Raw genomic sequence first — 23,266 nt, forward strand, 5'->3', positions numbered from 1 at the left:
CACTCTTACCAGTTTTAATGAACATAGTATTGGCATTGCAGGCCACAGCAATCAGACAAGTAAAAAATAAATAAACCAAATCCTAATTGGAAAGGAAGAAGTAAAAGTGTCAATGTTTGCAGATGACATGATACCACATATACAAAATCCTAAAGATCCTACCAAAAAACTATTAGAACTCATTGAAGAATTCAGTAAAGTTTCAGGATACAAAATTAATATACAGAAATCTGTGGCATTTGTACACACTGACAACAAACTATCAGAAAGAGAAATTAATAAAATAATCCCATTTATAATCACATAAAAAATAAAATACCTAGGAATAATCTAAGGAGGTAAAATGCCTGTACTCAGAAAACTATAAGATGCTAATGAAAGAAACTGAAGATGATACAAACAAATGGAAAGATACTCCATGCTTGTGGATTAGAAGAATTAATATTGTTAAAATGACCGTACCACCCAAGGTAATCTACAGATTCTATGTAATCACTATAAAACTAGCAATGGCATTTTTCACAGAACTAGAACAAGTAATTCTAATATCTGTATGTAAACGCATAAACCCTGAGCAGACAAAACAATCTTGAGAAGGATGAACACAGATGAAGTTAACATGCTCCCTGATTTCAAACTATACTACAAAGATACAGTAATCAAAACATTGTTCTGGCAAAAAAACAGACACATAAATCAATGCAACAAAACAGAGAGACCAATAATGAACCCACACTTATGTAGTCCATTAATCTATGACAAAGGATGCAAGAATATACAATGGGGAAAAGATAGTCTCTTCAATAAATGATGCTGGGAAACTAGACAGCTACATGCAAAATAATCAAATTGGACTACTTTCTCACATCATATACAAAAATAAACTCAAAATTAATTAAAGACTTAAGTGTAGGATTTGAAAGCGTAAATCTCCTAGAAGAAAACAGGCAGTTCTCTCTGTGACATCAGGCTTAGCAATATTTTATTGGATCTGTCTTCTCAGACAAGGGCAACAACAGCAAAAATAAACAAATGGGACTCCCGCAACCTAAAAAGCTTTTGCACAGCAAGGAAACTATAAACAAAATGAAAAGGCCACCTACTGAATGGGAGACAATATTTGTAAATGATATATCTGATAAAGGGTTAATATCCAAAATATACAGAGAACTCATAAAACTCAAAATTAAAAAAAAAGAACAATTTAAAGAATAGACAGAGGGCCTGAATTTTTTGAAAGCAGACAAACAAATGGCCAACAGGAACATTAAAAGATGCTTAACATCACTAATCATTGGGGAAATACAAATCAAAACCACAATGAGATGTCACCTCACATCTGACTGAATGGCTATCATCAAAAAGACCACAAATAACAAATATTGGTGAGGGTGTAGAGGAAAGGAAACCCTAGTACACTCTTGGTGGGAATTTGAACTGGTGCAGCGACTGTGGGAAACAGTATGGAGATTCCTCAAAAATGTAAACATAGAGCTTCCATATGATCCAGCAATTCCACTCCTGGGTATTTGTCAGAAGAAAACAAACACACTAATTAGAAAAGATATATGCACCCCTATGTTCCGCATTACTTACAGTAGCCAAGATATGGAAGAAATCTAAGTGCACATCAGTAGATAAATGGATTAAAAAACATGTGATATATAAAAACCATGGAATATTACCCAGCCATACAAGGGAATGAAATCTTGCCATTTGTGTCAACATGGATGGACATCGAGAGTATTATGCTAAGTGAAACAAGTCAGACAAAGACAAATACCATATAATTTCACTTATATGTTAAATCTAAAAAAACAAAACAAATGAACCAACATAATGAAACAGAAATAGAGTCATAGGTACAGAGAATGAACAGGTGGTTGTCAGAGGGGAAGTGGGGGGCGGGATGTGAAAAATAAGTGAGAAAGATTAAGAGGTATAAATTTCCAGTTACAAAATAAATGAATCACAGGTATGAAATGTACACTGTGGAGAATATAATCAATAATTATGTACTATCTTTATCTGGTGACAGATCATAACTAGACTTATCATGGTGATCCTTTTATAATACATAGAAATCCCGAATCACTATGTTGTTCATCAGGAACTAACATAGTGTTACAGGTCAATTATACTTGAAAAACAAACAAATAAACAAGGTAACTCATAGAAAACAGAGATCGGATTTGCGCTTACCAGAGGTGGAAGCTGGGGGAATAGGGAATTGGACGAAGGCATCTAAAGGTACTAATTTCCCATTATAAGATAAATAAATACTAGGGATGTTATGTATAACATGATTAATATAATTAACACTTCTGTATGTTATATATGAAAATTGTTAAGAGAGTAAATCCTAAGAGTACTCATCACAAGAAAAAAAAATTTATTTAATTTTGTACCTGTATAAGACAATGGGTGTTCACTAAACTTATTGTGATAATACTTTCATACTGTATGTAAGTCAGATCATTATGCTGTACACCTTAAACTTATACAGTACTTTATGTCAGTTATATCTCAGTATAACTGGATGGGAAAAATATTTGATATGAGGAATGAATGAATGAATAAGTAAATGAATAAATAGGTAAAACTAGTTATTGTGATTAAAAATGTAGCTCTCTTGCCTCTTACAATTACCTGAATGGGGAGGGATGAGAATCTTATAAAATAGTATTTGGGATTGTGCTCTATAAAGTAAGCAGTACAACCCAAATGGAAGTTGATAGGCTGAACTACTAGTGTACACTGGTAAGTACCACACTCAGAAAGAGAGCTGATTCTTCCAACTCCAAATTGGGCTAATGATACTTCACAGTGCTGCTGAGAAAGTAAATGAGGCACATGGCAGCAAATGTCTAGCTCAGAGCCTAGTGCACAGCAAACATTGAATAAATAGTGGCTTTTATGGTGTTATCATTATTATAGTCTCACTTATTTGTATTATTTACCTTTCTAAAACACAAACTAGTAAAAGGAACTGAGAGAAATGATAAGAAAAAAACATTTCCAATTCAGTTTATGGAAATTAAAGTAACTACTTCCACCTCCCTTTGCTGTAAATGGACAACCAAGTTCCTCTTTCCATTCCATAAAGAGTCCCATATTTAAATTACTTAGGCTGACACTTACTGCAGTTTTGCAAGTAGCCACTCAATTAAAAGGGCAGGGTGAAAGAATAACTAAAAGAAGGGCTTGCTCTCATCTGCTAAGAAGCTATGAAAGTGGTATCTGCTGCCTCTGGCCTCAGCTTCGCAGTAGGACCTGCCTAAGAAAGGAACTTTGAAGTCCAAAATTTGGAAAGTAATGTGTGTAGAAAAAGAAAAGAAAGAGAATACAGGACAGTGTTACTTAAAAGCACTTGCCAGTCAGATACATAAGCTAAGTTCTGACAGAAATGGGACAAATTCTGTGCTACAGCACAATTTACTGGAACCACGTTGAAAGGTTCTTTGGCAATTGGCAGACTGGAAAGTAAGGAGAGTTTTGGATTCATGGATGAATAACTGGGCCGCATAGAAACATGGATGAGATTTAGAGAAGAGCTAACACCCATCCTTCTCAAACTCTTCCAAACAATTTCAGAGGAAGGAACACTCCCAAACTCATTCCACGAGGCCACTATCACCTTGATACCAAAACCAGGCAAGGATGTCACAAAGAAAACTACAGGCCAATATCACTGATGAACATAGATGCAAAAATCCTCAACAAAATACAAGCAAACAGAATCCAACAGCACATTAAAAGGATCATACACCATGATCAAGTGGGGTTTATTCCAGGAATGCAAGGATTCTTCAATATACGCAAATCAATCAATGTGATACACCATATTAACAAGTTGAAGGAGAAAAACCATATGATAATATCAATAGATGCAGAGAAAGCTTTCGACAAAATTCAACACCCACTTATGATAAAAACCCTGCAGAAAGTAGGCATAGAGGGAACTTTCCCCAACATAATAAAGGCCATATATGGCAAACCCACAGCCAACATTGTCCTCAATGGTGAAAAACTGAAACCATTTCCACTAAGATCAGGAACAAGACAAGGCTGCTCACTCTCACCACTCTTGTTCAACCTAGTTTTGGAAGTTTTAGCCACAGCAATCACAGAAGAAAAGGAAATAAAAGGAATCCAAATTGGAAAAGAAGAAGTAAAGCTGTCACTGTTTGCAGATGACATGATACTATACATAGAGAATTCTAAAGATGCTACCAGAAAACTACTAGAGCTAATCAATGAATTTGGTAAAGTAGCAGGATACAAAATTAATGCACAGAAATCTCTGGCATTCCTGTACACTAATGATGAAAAATCTGAAAATGAAATCAAGAAAACACTCCCATTTACCATTACAACAAAAATAATAAAATATCTAGGAATAAACCTACCTAAGGAGACAAAAGACCTGTATGCAGAAAATTATAAGACACTGATGAAAGAAATTAAAGGTGATACAAATAGATGGAGAGATATACCATGCTCCTGGATTGGAAGAATCAATATTGTGAAAATGACCCTACTACCCAAAGCAATCTACAGATTCAATGCAATCCCTATCAAACTACCACTGGCATTTTTCACAGAACTAGAACAAAAAATTTCAAAATTTGTTTGGAAAAACAAAAGACCCCGAATAGCCAAAGCAATCTTGAGAACGAAAAACGGAGCTGGAGGAATCAGGCTCCCTGACTTCAGACTATACTACAAAGCTACAGTAATCAACACAGTGTGGTACTGGCACAAAAACAGAAAGGTAGATCAATGGAACAGGATAGAAAGCCCAGAGATAAACCCACGCACATATGGCCAACTTATCTTTGATAAAGGAGGCAGGAATGTACAGTGGAGAAAGGACAGCCTCTTCAATAAGTGGTGCTGGGAAAACTGGACAGGGACATGTAAAAGTATGAGATTAGATCATTCCCTAACACCATACACAAAAATAAGCTCAAAATGGATTAAAGACCTAAATGTAAGGCCAGAAACTATCAAACTCTTAGAGGAAAACATAGGCAGAACACTCTATGACATAAATCACAGCAAGATCCTTTTGGACCCACCTCCTAGAGAAATGGAAATAAAAACAAAGATAAACAAATGGGACCTAATGAAACTTCAAAGCTTTTGCACAGCAAAGGAAACCATAAACAAGACCAAAAGACCACCCTCAGAATGGCAAAAAATATTTGCAAATGAAGCAACTGACAAAGGATTAATCTCCAAAATTTATAAGCAGCTCATGCAGCTCAATAGCAAAAAAACAAACAACCCAATCCAAAAATGGGCAGAAGACTTAAATAGGCATTTCTCCAAAGAAGATACACAGACTGCCAACAAACACATGAAAGAATGCTCAACATCATTAATCATTAGAGAAATGCAAATCAAAACTACAATGAGATATCATCTCACACCAGTCAGGATGGCCATCATCAAGAAATCTAGAAACAATAAATGCTGGAGAGGGTGTGGAGAAAAGGGAACACTCTTGCACTGCTGGTGGGAATGTGAATTGGTACAGCCACTATGGAGAACAGTATGGAGGTTCCTTAAAAAACTAAAAATAGAACTACCATATGACCCAGCATTTCCACTACTAGGCATATACCCTGAGAAAACCATAATTCAAAAAGAGACATGTACCAAAATGTTCATTGCAGCTCTATTCACAATAGCCCGGAGCTGGAAACAACCTAAGTGTCCATCATCGGATGAATGGATAAAGAAGATGTGGCACATATATACAATGGAATATTACTCAGCCATAAAAAGAAACGAAACTGAGCTATTTGTAATGAGGTGGATAGACCTAGAGTCTGTCATACAGAGTGAAGTAAGTCAGAAAGAGAAAGACAAATACCGTATGCTAACACATATATATGGAATTAAAAAAAAAATGTCATGAAGAACCTAGAGCTAAAACGGGAATAAAGACACAGACCTACTTGAGAATGGACTTGAGGATATGGGGAGGGGGAAGGGTAAGCTGTGACAAAGCAAAAGAGGCATGGACATATATACACTATGAAACGTAAGGTAGATAGATAGCGGGAAGCAGCCGCAGAGCCCAGGGAGATCAGCTCGGTGCTTTGTGACCGCCTGGAGGGGTGGAATGGGGAGGGTGGGAGGGAGGGAGATGCATGAGGGAAGGGATGTGGGAACAGATGTATATGTATGACTGATTCACTTTGTTATAAAGCAGAAACTAAGAAAAAATAAAAAATTAAAAAAAAAAAGAAACATGGATGAGGGTTGTGGAGACCCAATTTGGTATGCTCTGTTAGAGGTGCATCCCATGTCTAATCCACATTCAAAGCAGAGTGGCAAAACTTGTGGTTAATGACAAAAAAGAAAAGCAGTTTTTCAACAGTCTGCCACCAAATCTCAATCATCACTAATTTCCTATGAACAAGCCACATAAGAGAGATCTTCCATGGAGAGCACCAGCAATGGAGGAAAAAATGGCCCCCAAAGCCTCCAAATTTCTGCCTATCGAAATTGGGTCTTCATGCACCACAACTTTCAATGCTAACAAGTAAACCTTTTTTTTTCACTTTATAAACAATTTGTAAATAAGGAAAATCCTTAAAAATTATGCCCTAAGACCCTGTCTGAGAAACAGTTAAAGGGACACACTGAACTACTTTTAGAATATGAATAGTCAGTCTATCAGCTTTTATCTTAAGAAACCTTCAGGTGTGTGCGTGTGTGTGTATGTGTGTGTGCCTGTGTTCCCAAAGCCCCTACCAAGATAGCAAAAGTGAGATAACAGAATAATTTTTTTAGCTGGGTGGTCATACATAAAAAATAATATATAATGTATAACATAATATAACATATATATACAAGATCAGGTTCCTCCAGGTAAGTGAACTATCTTCTCAGTGTGTTAAACTCATCTTGCCATTTTGGGGAGTAGGGGAAAGTGTGGAGGGCAGAAGAAGAGGCATTAACTGCTTAAAGATATTTGAGCATTACATACAGTGTGGGGTATAGATTATTCCAACTTTAGGCAACAGAATACTCCTTTAAAAAAGGAATTTTGGAAAATGTTTTGTATTTTAAACTCTTAACTATTTAAAGGAATCCTATAGCAGAGCCTTCTTAAAAGCAAATAATACTCTCCTCCAATTTATCCATAGTTTTTGCAAATTTTCCTTGTACAATGTGATAGACTCTTGTAATAATGATCTAAAAGAGTACAGGCACTTTCAGAAGGCCTGGAATCATTAACAGAGATATTTCACTCAACTGAGTAGTATCTGGCCCAATGCAAACTTAGGCCACGGAGAACACATGAAGTCATGGCTTCACACGACAGTGGTGGACTTGATTCTTTGACACGAAGTCAACATATACTCTTTTCTGAGATGCAGTCACAGATGAATTTCAAAAAAATGTGGCCCATAAAAGAACTGACCTGCTGCTTAGCACCTGGCTTCTGCTCCATAGGTGTCATGGTGAGCGTTTTGGTCTCTTTCTCATATTGGCAGTAGTATTTCACCCAGGATATTCCCAAAGCCCCTACAAAGATAGGCAACAGTGAGCTGATAGAATAAGTATTTTGGCTGCATGGTCAGTCCACCCCTAAGACAGAAGCTGTGTACAGATTATTCTTCATGGTCATGATCCAGATCTAGTGCTACTTTTCCCCTGAGCTCCAGCCCTGCAGTACCACCTGCCCACTACACAGATGGATAACCTAATCATCATCAACTGCTTTCCATATCTGCTCTGGCTGGCTCCAAAGCACTCTCCTTGCCATGTTCCCTGTGAATGCTCCCATTATATATCCTATTGTATGATCTGGAAACATCTGTAATCTTCTGCTCCTCCTTCCCTGTAACCTGCCCTTCTATCCCCTACATGTCTCTCCTTTCACCCCTTTCAAAACTGAATTCATTCAGGACCGTATTTCTGACTTTTTAAAAAAATGTTTTATGAGCTATTTCAAACAAAACAAAAATTCCCTATTTCTCCAATTAATTCTTTCAGTGACCTTCTCTTTGGTTTCCCCCATCTGTGATCACTCCTTTCTAGCCCATTCTCTACTCTTTTGCTAGATAAATAGTTTTTTTAAATTATAGGTTTATTTATATCATTCTTTTTATTATAAACCACCCATGGCTTTCCCATTCTCTCCGAACTCCTTAGGTTGGCTCACAAAGCCTTTTATAATGTGATTGTATTTACCTTTCCAACTTTGTCTTTTGCCACCCTCACATGTATGCTCTGGTCTCATGGAATTATATTCAGTTACCAAAAAAATAGGTTGTAATATAATATATAGACCAAGTTCAAGACATATTTAAGAGTGAATAGGGCACTATCACTAATTATATCAGGACAACAAGAATAATCCAGGACTGTTCTTGGAAAACCAAGATCCTACAAACTATAACCTCACACACCTCTGTGCCTTTATTCATGCAGTAGTATACACTTGGAATTTTCTTTGCCATTTTCTTTACCTGTCAAACTCCCAGTCATAATTCAAGTTTCAGTTCATATATCACTTCCTCAGTGAAGCCCTTAGATATATGCCCCAAATGCAGTGCTCAACACATTTCATTATAGTTCTTGATATACTTGTGTCTTAATCAGACTGTGAACTTCTTGAGGGCAAAAAACAAGTTTGATCTATTTTTTGCACCCCCAATGCATTGCATATTGTCTGGCAAAAAGGATTCTTAGTAAGCGTACATTCAACTGAGTAGGCATGTCATATCCATTTAACAAATCAGAAAATTGGGGCATAGAAGGATCACATAGTTAGTTGATATTAGAGCCAAGATTACATACTCATTACTCTGTGCCTCTCTTATAATATAGCAGTGATTCTCAAGTAGGGGCAATTTTGCCTCCTAGGGGACATTAGGCAGAGACATTTTAGGTTATCACACCTGGGAAGTGCTATTAGAATAAAGTGGGGAGAGGCTATAGATGCTTCTAAACACCTTATAATGCATAGGATAACTGCTAAAAACAAAGAATTAGCCAGCCTGAAATGTCAATATCACTGAGACTGAGAGATCCTGCAATGGAGAGTTGAAGAGATGAACCTGACAAATAGAAGAACACATCTTTGAAAACCATCAAAGTGAGTTGCTCTAAGGGATGAAAAGCATGAAAATATGACTGCTGAAATACCATGTTTTGTGGATTTCAGTGGGTTTTGCCACTGGTAACCTCTGGGTAGTCTCATCTGCCTACTCACCATGTAGAATAATTCTGGTCAGGGAATGAAATCACAGGCTTTGGGGACATTGGGTCATAGTTCAAAAGGAAAATCAAATAACACATACAGGTTTACATAACGTTATTTAGGAGGTAGAAAAGCTTGAACCCTCTGCAATATTCAGTGACCAGATGAGTTAACCCATTTTCCTTGGTTAGCAATGAACAACTGTGTTGCTCACTGAAATCGCAATGGTTGTGTAGTGCTTTAAGGGCAAGTTTATGATCCTAAGGCAGTGGAAGGTATAGGGTATAGCTGTAGGAGCATAGGTTTTGGCATTTCACAAACCTGATTTTACACTTAGCCCTGCTACATGATAGTTGGGTGACTTTCAACTAGTGATCTCTCTAAGCCTCGGTGGCTTCGTGTGTAAAATGGGTATGATAAAGTGGCTTCAAAGATTACATGAGGTAGTATATTTAAAGCACTTAACACCATGCCTGGAACATAGTAGGTATAATAATTATTATTTTATGTCTCCTTTCTCCTACCTCCCTTTTAGCCCCAAAGAGTCATTGAAAGGATTAAGCAATTAACAATCCCCATTTTGAATCTCAGAGAAAACCTTAGGTCTTATCATCCCACAGCCTTTGTGAGACAAATCCTTAACCTCCTCCTCCAATTTCTCCCTCTTTTTTATTTTCTCTACTCCCACACTACTCTCCAAATAGGTATAGCTGGCAGGGGTCTATGAACTATATGGGTGCCTGGAGTTTGGAGAAGCCAAGTGGCAGCTGGTGTCAGCCTACTGAAACCCAGTAGCTATCCCTGTATTCCCACACACATTTCTCTTGTGTATAGAGATAGCCTTCGATGGTTGGCTGTCCTGGAAGTTTGCATGTCTGTGGAGCTTCTTTCATCCTTTTCTTAAGTTCTTCCATCTCTTCTCGGGTACTGGAGAAATGATTTCTTGTCTGTCAAGATATTATCATCATAATCATTATCATCATCACCATCATCATGAATAAGCATTCACTGGTCAGAGACCCAGTGCAGAGTTTTCTTGGCTTTCACCATGTGCTACAACATAGCAAAAAAAAAAAAAAAGTTGAATGGCATAGTAATTAGAAAACAGTTTAGTGGAGTTTAACAGTACTAAAGTCTAATAGGGAGAGGGAAACATAAATACCAATGTACCCATAAAACCACATCTGGGAGACATTTTCTAATGGAAATGACAAAAGCCTCCAATAAATAAAGGCTCTAAGAATTCTGAGCATCAGACTGACCCCTGCCTTAAAAAAAGGGAGGCTATAAAGAAGGGTCCCAAAGATAATATTATCACGGCAACTTCTACATTCTGCCTCAAGTAAAGCTACTGCCTACTTGACTCTGAATCAAATCCAGGCCATTAGAATAAAGGATATGACAGGGTGCTCTCTTTGAACATAGGTTAACAGAAAACCTATGTTTTCATGCCCATGAATAGCAAAAGCTAATGTTAAGAAGTAATATATTTAAAAGTACACAACTAAACATTCCTGGTTATAGGAATATTTTTAAATCAGCAGAAGAGAGGGGCTCTCACATTCTGGTGAAAGACAGTACCCAGAAAGAAAAACAACAATAAAAACAATACCTGTAAATCAGGATTCTCCTAAACAACCAAGTAAAGTTTATTTCCACTGCAATTTACCAACTGTTTTCATCTAAAAATACAACTGTAAATTTTATGCAAGGTAAAGTCACTACCTCAGTGATGCCTTCTTTTACTGTACCAGACAGTCAATTATTCCACTCTCTGTGCTTCTTTAACTTTTTTGGTCTTAATTGTATTTTAGCACTTTTCATAAGTAATCATGATATATCTCTGTTTATATCTCTCGGCTCCAAGAGACTATATACTCCTTGAAGGCAAAAACTAACATGCCTCATTATGGTATGTCCAGTGCACTTTACAATGCCTGGCACAGAGTGTATGTTCATTATATACGTAAGTATTTGTTAAATATGGGTTAAATAAGTAAATGAGAAAAATAATATATGTGACAAGGAAGGGAAGGGTGTGCCTTTGCCCATCTATAAGAAACAGCATGGGATGGGCTTCCCTGGTGGCGCAGTGGTTGAGAGTCTGCCTGCAGATGCAGGGGACACGGGCTCATGCCCCGGACTGGGAAGATCCCACGTGCCGTGGAGCAGCTAGGCCCGTGAGCCATGGCCACTGAGCCTGCGCGTCCGGAGCCTGTGCTCCGCAACAGGAGATGCCACAACAGTGAGACAAATGCATACTGCAAAAAAACAAAAAAAACAAACAAAAAAAAACCAGCATGGGAAAGAATGTGGAGACAACCTTTAAAAATAATTTATTCAACTCTAGAAATGTAATGAGAAAAGTAGTGATAAAAGGAAAAGAGGGGAAAATGGGCATTTGTGGTAATAAAACCTACAAAGAGAGTGCCCTGACTAACTAGCAGGGAAGTAGCATAAGATCTGTGCTTAAAAAAGCCCATAGGTGGGTTCTGATCTGGGAGAGATATAGCAAACTAGCAACATTTAATAAATATTGGATAGATAGACACGTCAGTGGGTAGAAGGGTGGGTCTGAACAACAGTCAGCCTCAAACACATGGAAGAGCTGAAACTGGAAGAGTAAGAACAATCTAGTACACTAAAACATTTGTGATCCATACCAGTCTGTGCTGACAAATTATCTGGAATGTAATAACCTAGAACTCCAAGGTCAAGATATTGGAGCTAAAATCCAATTGGAATGTAGAGACAGGTGAAGAAATCCACATGTAAACTCACATTCTGTAAACTGAGCTGGAGTTGCTGTTTATATGGGAGGAAATCCTGTGTGAGCTCCACAGTCAAGCTGTTGGAAATGAAGAGGCTATGAAGAAAGGCCAAGACCTAGGGAAAATGTATAAAAATAACTTTATCACCAGCACCTTCTCATTAATCAAATAAAGGAAATAGATGTACAAAAAGAAACTCCACACAGTGGAGTATAGTGTTAAAAGCAGTAACACAAACACAAACAGGTCTACACATAGCTATTATTTTATTAGGTTAAACATTAACACTGGACTCAGATCTACAAAATAAGAACTATTACCAAATTTATTCATCAATACCCTTTTCAGATAGCATATAAAACCATTCATAATGTGGACAGTATGGACATAATGTGGGAATAGACTGTGTCTTTATATCCTCAGGAATGGCACAGAATAGGTACTCAATATATTAAAATGGCTAAATGACCATAATGAAGACTGTCATAATGATAAAACGTCCATGGATCTTTTTTTTTTTGAAAACGAATTTTCAAGTTAGAAATGTTTCAGGGAGGAGTTGGGACATTGCAGAAGAAGACGTAGAAATGATCAATAAAATATATTTTTAATGTTTAAAATGTTCAACCCCAATAAAAATCAAATATACACAAATAAAAACAAAAGAAAATAAAATTTTCATCTATCAAATACAAACATTTTAAAAGCAATGCTCAGGGCTTCCCTGGTGGCACAGTGGTTGAGAGTCCGCCTGCCGATGCAGGGGACACGGGTTCATGCCCCGGTCTGGGAAGATCCCACATGCTGCGGAGCGGCTGGGCCCGTGAGCCACGGCCACTGAGACTGCGTGTCCGGAGCCTGTGCTCCGCAACGGGAGAGGCCACAACAGTGAGAGGCCCGCATACCACAAAAAAAAAAAGAAAAAAAAAAGCAATGCTCAATGCTGGCAATAGTAAAGTGTAATAGGAAGTAGTAAAAACTGTTCTGTTCTTTTTAGAAAGTAAACAGGTGAGTACATATAAATATGCACACACATATATACATACAAACACATAAATATGTGCGTATATATGTACATAAACACAAACTATATATATATGTATACATACATAAACATATAAAAACTATGTACACACGTATGTACTATACACGTGTGTATGTATATATACATATAGTTATATATATGTACATATATATGTACACATATATATAAATGCATATGAGTGTGGGTACCACACACACAGTTATATAGGCATTCTTCCTGCTTCTCTCCAAGGTTTCACATCTCAGGAAATGACACTACCACCCACTCAGTCAATCAAGCCAGAAAGTAAAGAATTCTGATTTCTTTCACTCACATCTCTATCTAATCAATTAGTAATTCCTGTCAGTTTTGCTTCTAAAATATATGTCTAATCCAATCATTGTTTTCTGTTTCTACTACCACCACCCGAACCCAAAGCAACATTTTTTGCTTTCCTAGACCACTGCAGTAGCCTCCACAACAAAATCAGCATGTCATATCCTATTTAATACCCGTCAGTGATTTTTCTACTATATTTAGACTAAAATCTAACCCCTTCACCATGCTTACAGATCCTATGCCTTCCTGTCAGATATTGTTTCCTGCCACTCTCCTTTTTCTCTCACCAGTATCTAAAGGCACTACTTTTTCATTCCTTGAGCACATCATTCTTTTCTAACTTAAGGACTGTGCACATGTGTTTTTCTGTGCCTGGAATGTTCTTTCCCCATTATTCACATTGCCTTATCTTCTCTTTCTTTAGATCTCCTCTTAAATGACACTTTCAGAGGTGCCCCTTGACCACTTGATCTAAAGTAGCTGTCTGTTCTTGTTCTTTGGTTTAGTCCTTATCACAACTTATAGTTATTTTATTTATGTGTATCCTTCTTTCCCCTCTGTCTACCCCATGAAAGTATAGTCTTCATAAAGACAGAAACTGAGTCTGTCTTTTTCACTGTAGGATACCCAGTGTTTAGCACTGTGCCTGGCAAATAACAGAAGTTCAATAAATGCTTATTGGATAAATTAATAAATACTTGTTTGCACATATACACATGCAGATATATACAACTGTGAGCACAGATACACATGTACATAGATATATACATGTTCATGTGTAATATGTGTACACACACATGCACATGTGTACACACATCTACAAGTACACATGCACAATAGATAGAGAAAGGAATATAACAGATACACAGGGAATTTAGGAGGAAAAATGCCACAATATTAACAGTGATCATCTCTGTATGGGAGATTTGTTGTATTTGTTTTGTTCTACATATAAGTTTTTATAGCTTTTCTGAAATTGTTTTTTACATTGTTTTCTACATTATTTTATAATAAAAAAGAAAGTTGTTAAAATTCAACATAGTTGTCAAACCACAGTCCGTCATCTTTTATAATAAATTAAGGCTATTTAATTAGAAAATTTTTCAAAAGATGGAAGTAAAAATAGTAGAATGGGAAGTCACTGAATACAAGGAACATGAGTTCCTAGAACAGTGTCTGGGATATAATGAGTACATTCAGAAACCTTATGAAAGTATGAAAGGAAGGAAGGGAGGAGAACAAGGTAAAATGAAAGGTGACAGAGAAATCAAGGAATGGAAGGAAGGAAAGGAGGAAAAGAAAGATAAAGAAAAAATCATAGCTATAGAGAGAAATGGGGGAGAAAGGAGTGTGGGGGAGGGAAAGGAAGAGTGAGAGAGAGAATATTAGTGAGAAAGCAAGGATAACATAAGCCAGTGTGTCTACTTCTTTGACATTCATTACTAAGCACTGACTATCCTTCATATTCTTGGAGACTCCAACTTTATAATCAAAGTTCTCCACATTTACCCGAGATTTGGTAAATATTTTTAGACCATTCATCAACAGATAGAACTTACGGGCTCCACAATATTGAACTTCTTAGACTCCTGAACTTCCTGGATTTGATAAACATAATCAAGGGACGACTCGAAGAAATTGTGTCTCTCCTTGTCCACCTGGAGGTCTGCCTGTAGAAGAAGGGTAACAAACGTCACATAACAGCATAGTCATTCATGCAAGTCAGTGCTTATGGATCCAACAGAATGTTAGGGCTGGAGGAGAATTATGCCACCAAGCAGTGATCTTATCCCTTTATTTTACAGATAGGGAACATAAAGCCAAGATAGAAAAAGTGACTGATGCAAGATTTCCAGTTTCTGGCCTAACAAGTAAGAAGCTTAGAAGTTATTGTACCTATCCTCATACAAGGAAAAGCTAAGCTGAGAATCAACAACTCTTCTTAGAATCAACAGAGCATTGAAGTCAGAGGAAAAATCACTGCCTCAAAAATTGGATAGATAGTTGAATATGGAGAATCCAAGCTTGCCAGAGCAGAAGTCCACAAGCAGAAGCCTGTTGCTGCAACCAGAATCAAACCTTATTTAAGAATATCTCTCTAAAGAAATCCAAAGACAATAGGGAAGACAAAAAACAAGATACCAGAGGAAATTTTGGCCTCTGACAAGAATAGCTATAGCAAACTAAGCACAGACTAAATCCTAGTCAGAGGAGCATAAAACCTCATAATAATGGCCTTTTTACCTCAGTTCCTTTTACCCAGGGCATCATGTTCAGTTTTCAACAAAATATTACAAGGCATGAAAAAAGGCAAAACAAACCAACAAACACAGTCTGAAGAACCAGCATCAGAATCAGACTCAAAGAAGGCAGAGATGGTGGATGGTGAAATCATAGAACCAGGGATTACAGCTAAAGGCTGTTATGGAAAAGAGGACAATACACAAGAACAGATGGATAATATAAGCAGACATGAAAATTTAAAGCAATAATCAAAGGGAAATGATAGCAATCAAAAACACTAGCAGAAATAAAGAATGCCTTTAATGGGCTCACCAACAGACTGGGCAAGGCTAAGGAAAGAATCAGTGAACTGAATATATGCCAATAGAAATTTAAAAAACTGAAATGCAGATAAAACGGAATAAAGAAGACAGAGTAGATTATTCAAGAAATGTTGGACAATTATAAAAGGTGTAAGATATGCATACTAGGAATGCCAGAAGGAAATGAAGGAGAGAAACAGAAGAAATATTTAAAGTAATGATGACTGAAAACCTTCTAAAGTTAAACACAGATACAAACAACAGATTGAGGAAGCTCAGAGAATAATAACAGGGTAAATACCAAAAAAACTACATGCAGGCATGTCATATTGAAAGTGTAGAAAGTAAAAGGCACAGAGTAAATCTTGAAAGAAGAGAAAAAAACACCTTACTCGAAGAGGAGTAAGGATAAGGCTTCTTTTTTTTAAAAAAAAAATGCAAAAAGAGGAGAGTAGAGTAAAATGTTTAAGGGGTTAAAATTTTTAAAAATCACAAACTTAGAATTCTGTATCCAGTGACATTATCCTTCAAAAGTGAAGGAAAATTAAACAATTTCAAAACAAAACCCACAAAAACTGAAGGATTCGGTTTCCAGTAGACTCTGAGTCCAAGAAGTGTTACAGTTCTTAAGAAAGAAGATGATATAGGTCAGAAATGTGTACCAACATAAAGAAGAGCACTAGAGAAGCAATGAATTAAGGTAAAATAAAATCTTATATTTTTCTTATTCTTAACTGATCTTACAAATAAGAGTTTGTCCAAAATAATAATTGAAACAATGTATTTGGTGATTAGAGATTATGAAAAAGTGAAATGAATGACAGCAATATTATCAGGGACTCAAGGGAGAAATTGGAAATACTCTGTTATAAAGTTCCTGTATTACCAATGAAGTAGAATAATGTTATTTGAAAGTAGACTTGGCTTAACTGTAAATGCATATTGAAAACACTAGGATAACCTCAAAGAAAGTTTTTTTTTTAAGTATCATTGCTATGCTAAGAAAGGACAAAAAATGGAATCATATTACAATTTCCAATTTAAAAAAAGAGAATGCAGAACAAGAATGGAAGACAAAAAAAGGAACAAAGAACAGAGGCAATGAATAGAAAACAGTAACAGGCATGGTAGACATCTATCCAACTATATCAATAATCACTTTAGGGCTTCCCTGGTGGCGCAGTGGTTGAGAGTCCGCCTGCCGATGCAGGGGATACGGGTTCATGGCCCGGTCCGGGAAGATCCCACATGCCGTGGAGTGGCTGGGCCCGTGAGCCATGGCCGCTGAGCCTGCGTGTCTGGAGCCTGTGCTCCGCAACGGGAGAGGCCACAACAATGAGAGGCCCGTGTACCGCAAAAAAAAAAAAAAAATAATAATAATCACTTTAAACACACCAATTAAAAGGCTGAGACTGTGAGGGCACATAAAAAATAAGTTAATTATATGGTATGTATAAGACATCACTTTAAATATAAAAGACAAAGATAGATTAAAAGTAAAGTTATGAGGAGACTTGAATCAAGATGGCACAGTAGGAGTATGTTCATCCCACCATAAACACATCAAAAATACATCTATAATTCTCATTGAAAACTAACTGGAGACTAGCATAAAAACTCCTGTACAACTAAGGCTATAAGAAAGACACACACAGAACTTGGTAGATAGGGAAAAGAAGCAATCAGGTCAGGACTCATGCCCCTGGGAGGGGACTCAGAGGAAAAGGGAGATTACACTGGTGGGGATTCTCTTTGGGGAGTGAGTGGTTCAAGCCACATATTGGGCCCCACAGCCCTGGGGCTCAACAAAGGGAAGACAAGCTCCCTTAGCTGGTCAGAGGACCAGTGGGACTATCAGAAAGGCTGCAGCAAGCCTGGATTCTGCTCCTGAGGAACACATGAATTCTTGCTTGCTCCTAAAGCAAGGCAGAAAGGGCCGACTGAAACTGTGTGTCTCACTGACTAGTTTCCTGTGACTACCTAGGTGCACACACCAGCCTGAACCAAGAGAAGACTCCAGCATCATTTGCCTCAAGTCACAACTCCACACTGGACAGAAGCCTGCCACTACCATATGATCCAGCAATTCCATTGCAGGGTATATACCTAACGAAAACAAAAACACTAATTTGAAAAGATACATCTACTGCAATGTTCATAACAACATTATTTACAACCATCAAGATATGGAAGCAAACTGAGTGTCCATCAACAGAAAAAGAAAGAATAAAGAAGATGTGATACACACACACACACACACACACACACACACCCAATGGAATATTACTCAGCCATAAAAAAAGAATAAAATTTTGCCATTTGCAACAACATGGATGGACCTAGACAGTTTTATGCTTAGTGAAATAAGTCAGAGAAAGACAAATACTCTATGTTATCACTTATATGTGGAATCTAAAATATAAAATAAACAGATGTATATAACAATACAGAAACAAACTCACTAATATAGAGAACAAACTTGTGGTTACCAGTGGGGAGCAGGAAAGGGGGAGGGGAAATATAGGGGTATGGAATTAAGAGACACAAACTGCTATGTATAAAATAAATAAGCAACAAGTATATACTGTACATCACAGGGAAATATAGCCATTATTTTGTCATGACTTTAAATGGAATAGAACTTTAAAAATTCTGAATCATTATGTTGTACACCAGAAACTAATATAATATTGTAAATCAACCATACTTCAATTAAAAAATAATTTTAAAAATTTAAACATTTTTCAGAGTAAAGGTATGAAGAAATATCCCATGCCAACAAAAATCAAAAGAAAGCTGTAGTAGCTATATTAATTTCCAAAAAGGAGCCTTCAGAGAATTGAAAGCTATCAGGAAAAAAGAGGGGCATAACATAATAATAAATAGGTCAATTCTGAAAGAATATATATCAACCCTTATTATGTATAACAGAACATCAAAACATGTGAGGCAAAAACTGATAGAACTGCAAGGAGAAATAGATGAGTCTACTATTAAGAGTTGGAGACTTCACCATTCCTTTACCAATAATTGACAGATCCAAGAAGCAGAAAATCTGTACAGGTATACCTCATTTTATTGTGCTTCATTTTACTGTGCTTTGCAAATATTGTGTTTTTTACAAATTGAAGGTTTATGGCAACCCTGCATTGCCTGATGATAGTTAGCAATTTTTAGCAATAAAATATTTTTAAATTAAGGTATGTACATTTGAAAAAATATAATGCTATTGCTCACTCAACAGACTACAGGATAATGTAAAGATAACTTTTACATGCATTGGGAAAACCAAAAAATCATGTGACTCACTATATTGCAATATTCACTTTATTGCAGTGGTCTGTAGCTAAACCCACAATATTTCTGAGGTATGCTTGTGAAGACATAATTGAACTGAACACCCCATCAGCAAGTAGATGTAATCAACATCAATAGAACACTTCATCCAACAACAGCTTATTTTCAAGCTAACCCAAAACAATCGCCAAGATCAATCACATTCTGGGACATACATCTAAACAAATTTAAAAGAATAGGAATCATACAAAGTATGCTCTCAGACCACAGTTAAATTACACTGAAATCAAGAACCAGAAATAGATGGAACACACCAAAATACTTGGAGATTAATCAGCACATTTCTAAATGACACATGGGTCAAGGACGAGTCCTTAAGAAAAATTAAAAAGTATTTTCAAATGAAAATGAAAATACAATTTAATATTTGTGGGATGCAGTGAAAGCAGCACATAGGAACTGAATCAATAATTAATAGCCTTCCAAAAAACAAAGCACTAGGCCCAGCTGGGTTCACTGGTGAATTCTACCTGACATTTTAAGGAAGAAATGATACTAAATTCTACACTCTCTTTCAGAAAATAGAAGCAGAGAGAATATTTCCTAACTCATTCTCTGAGGCCAACATGACACTGTTATCAAAACGAGACAAAGATATTACAATACAGGAGAAGTACAACTAATCTCTCTCATGAACATCGAGGCAAATATTCTCAACAAAATATTAGCAAATCAAATGCAACAAGGTGTAAAATAATTATAGAGGAGGACCACGTGGGATTTATTCCAGGAATGCAAGGCTGGTTCAACATTCAAAAATCAATTGATGTAATTAATCACACCAAGAGGTTAAAGAAGAAAAATCATATGATCGAAGAGATGTAGAAAAAGCGTCTGACAAAGTCCAACACACATTCATTCATGATAAAAACTCTCAGCAAACTAGGAATATATGGGAATTTCCTCAACTTGACAAAGAACATCTGCAAAAATCCTGCAGCTAACATCATACCTAATGGTGAGACACCAGATGCTTTGCCTCTAAGATCAGGAATAACTATTAAAATCATATTGGAATTCCAAGCTATTGCAATAAGACAAGAAAATGAAATAAAAGGTATATACATTGGGAAGGAAGAAATAAAACTGTCTTTTTTTGCATACAACACAATTATGTATGTAGAAAACCCTAAAGAATATACAAAAATCTCCTGGAGCTATTAATGAACTATAGCACAATTTCAGGATACAAGGTTAATATACAAAAGTCAATTGTTTTCTTATATGCTCACAGTGAACATTCAGAATTTGAAATTTAAAACATAATATCATTTACATTAGAAGAAAAAAGAAGTATTTAGGTATAAATCAAAAAATATGTATAAGATATATTGATGAATACTACAAAACTCTAATGAAATAAATCAAAGATCTAAATAAATGGAGAGATATTCCATGTATACAGATAGGAAGACAATATTATCAACATTTCTGTTCTTCACAACTTGATCTATAGATTCAATGTAGTCCAATTCAAAATCCCTGCAAGCTATTTTCTAGATATCAACAAAGTGATTATAAAATTTATATGGAGAGGCAAAAATATCCAGAATAGCCAACACAATACTGGGGGAGAAAAACAAATCAAAATATTGACACTATCTGACTTCAAAATTACTGGTAAGTTATAGTAATCAGAACAGTACGGTATTGGTGAAAGAAAAAATAGATCAATGGAATGGAATTGAGATCCTAAAATAAATCCACATAAACATATTCAACTGATCTTTGACAAAGGATCTAGGAAAATTCAATAGAGAAATGATAGTCTTTTCAAAAAATGGTGCTGGAACAACTGTATATCCCCATGCCAAAAAAATAATAATAATAATCTAGAGACAGACCTTACACCTTTCATAATAATTAACTCAAAATGGATTATAGAAGTAAATATAAAACACAAAACTATAAAACTCCTAGAAAATAACATAAGAGAAATCTTAGGTGATCTTGGATTTGGTGATGACTTTTTAGATATAACACCAAAAGCATGATTCATGAAAGAAAATATTGATAAGTTTAATTTCATTAAAATTACAAACTTCTGCTCTGTGAAAAATTCTGTTGAGTGAAAAGACAAGCCACAGACTGGAAAAGAAATCTTTATAAAACATATATCTGATAAAGGACAGGTATCTAAAATATACAAACAGCTTTTAAGATGCAATAATATGAAAACAAACAACACAATTGAAAATGGGCAAAAGATTTGAACAGACACCTCACCAAATAAGATCTACAGATGGCATATAAAAAGATGTTCTGCAACACATGGCATTAAGAAAATGCAAATTATAAAAGTAATGAGGTATCACTACACACCTACTAGAATAGCTAAAATCCAAAACATAGACAATATCAAGTGCTGGCTAAGGTGTGGCACAAGAAGAACTCTCATTCACTGATGGCAGAAATTTAAAAAAAAAAAATAGTACAGCCACCTTGGAAGATAATTTGGCAGTTTCTTAAAAAAAACTAAATATACTTTTACCATGCAGTTCAGTAATTGTGGTCTTTGGTATTTAACTGAATTATTTGAAAAGTTATATACACAAAACCTAGACACAAATGTTTATAGCAGCTTTAATAGTAGTTGACAAAATTTGGAGGATTCCAAGATGTCCTTTGATAGGTGAATAGGTAAACAAATTGTAATACATCCACACAATGAAATATTATTCAGTGCTAAAAAGAAATGAGCTATCAAGCCATGAAAAGACACAGAAGAACCTTAAATGCACATTTCTAAGTGAAAGGAGCCAATCTGAAAAGGCTACATGCTATATAATTCCAACTATATGACATTCTGGAATAAGCAATATTATGGAAACCATAAAGAGATCACTGGCTGCCAGGGGTCAGCGGGGGTATGGAACGAGGAAGTGATGAATAGGTGGTGCCTAGGGATCTTTAGGGCAGTGAAACTATGTTGTATGACAGTGTAATGATGGATTCATGTCATTATACGTTTATCAAAATCTATAGAATGTGCAACGCATTGGCTCATCAACTGTATCAAATGTATCTCATAAATGCAAATGTTAATAATAGGGGTAACTGTATGCAGGGGGTTAAGAATATATGAGAACTCTCTGTACTTATCATTCAATTTTTCTTTAAATCTAAAACTGCTCTAAAAATAGTCTCAATATTAAAAAAGAAGTGAGTGATCCAAGGTCCCCCAGCTTTGTGTTAATTAGACAAACACAAAGGCTGCATTCTTGCTCATTAGGAAAGCCACCAGGGACATCTAGATACAGCACCAATCTGCTAGGACACTCTAGAAGCTTTCATTGCAAAAGCCTCTAAAAGAATCGAGTTTGGACTGTGTCTGGGCTTCTAAAACCCACAGGTTCAGTAATTCTCTAGGAGGACTCAAAGGACTCTGCATATAGTCATACACATGGTTAAGATTTATTTCTGTGAAAGGATAAAAAGCAAAATCAGCAAAGGGAAAAGATGCATGGGATGAAGTCCATCGAAAGCTAGGTGCAAGCTTCCAAGAGTTCTCTCTTAGTGCACTCACACAGGAAATACTTAATTCCTCCAGCAACAAGTTATGACAACACATATGAAATGTTGTGTACCAGGGAAGCTCATTAGATACTAAGTGCCCTAGGTTTTATATTGGTTGCTGTACCCAGGCTCCCTCTGCTGAGCATGTACCAAACTTCTCGACTCCCAAAAGAAAATAAGTTGTTTAGCATAAACCACATTGTTTGTACAGGCAGTCTATGCACAATGAGTCACTCTTAACACTTAGGGAAACTTTTATATCAGTGTAGGGTACTGTTTACCAGCCAAGTTCTCAGAGACCAGCCAAAATGGGAACATATGTATATGTATAACTGATTCACTTTGTTATAAAGCAGAAACTAACACACCATCATAAAGCAATTATACTCCAATAAAGATGTTAAAAAAAAAAGGAGCTCATCTTGTAAGCAGACTTTTCTAAGCACAGAAGTCTTAGGCCAGTTATGTTAACTTTTTTCTGCATAGG

The 23,266-nt window shown here is 36.2% G+C and overlaps 1 protein-coding gene across 2 annotated transcripts in view; it reads right to left on the reverse strand.

Moving 5' to 3' along the window:
- Positions 1-23,266, reverse strand: part of OPHN1 (oligophrenin 1) — a gene marked incomplete at both ends in the record, with an annotated part of 648,741 nt that overhangs the window by 271,854 nt on the left and 353,621 nt on the right. For both annotated transcript variants that reach the window (XM_079727359.1, XM_079727358.1), the window contains 4 exons: positions 7,442-7,545; positions 10,044-10,173; positions 12,008-12,112; positions 14,920-15,030. In XM_079727359.1, the coding sequence (XP_079583485.1) occupies positions 7,442-7,545; positions 10,044-10,173; positions 12,008-12,112; positions 14,920-15,030 (450 nt within the window). The remainder of the gene's footprint in view (positions 1-7,441; positions 7,546-10,043; positions 10,174-12,007; positions 12,113-14,919; positions 15,031-23,266) is intronic.

The sequence above is a fragment of the Hyperoodon ampullatus genome (assembly GCF_949752795.1).
Source record: "Hyperoodon ampullatus genome assembly, chromosome: X".
Lineage (NCBI taxonomy): Eukaryota > Metazoa > Chordata > Mammalia > Artiodactyla > Ziphiidae > Hyperoodon > Hyperoodon ampullatus.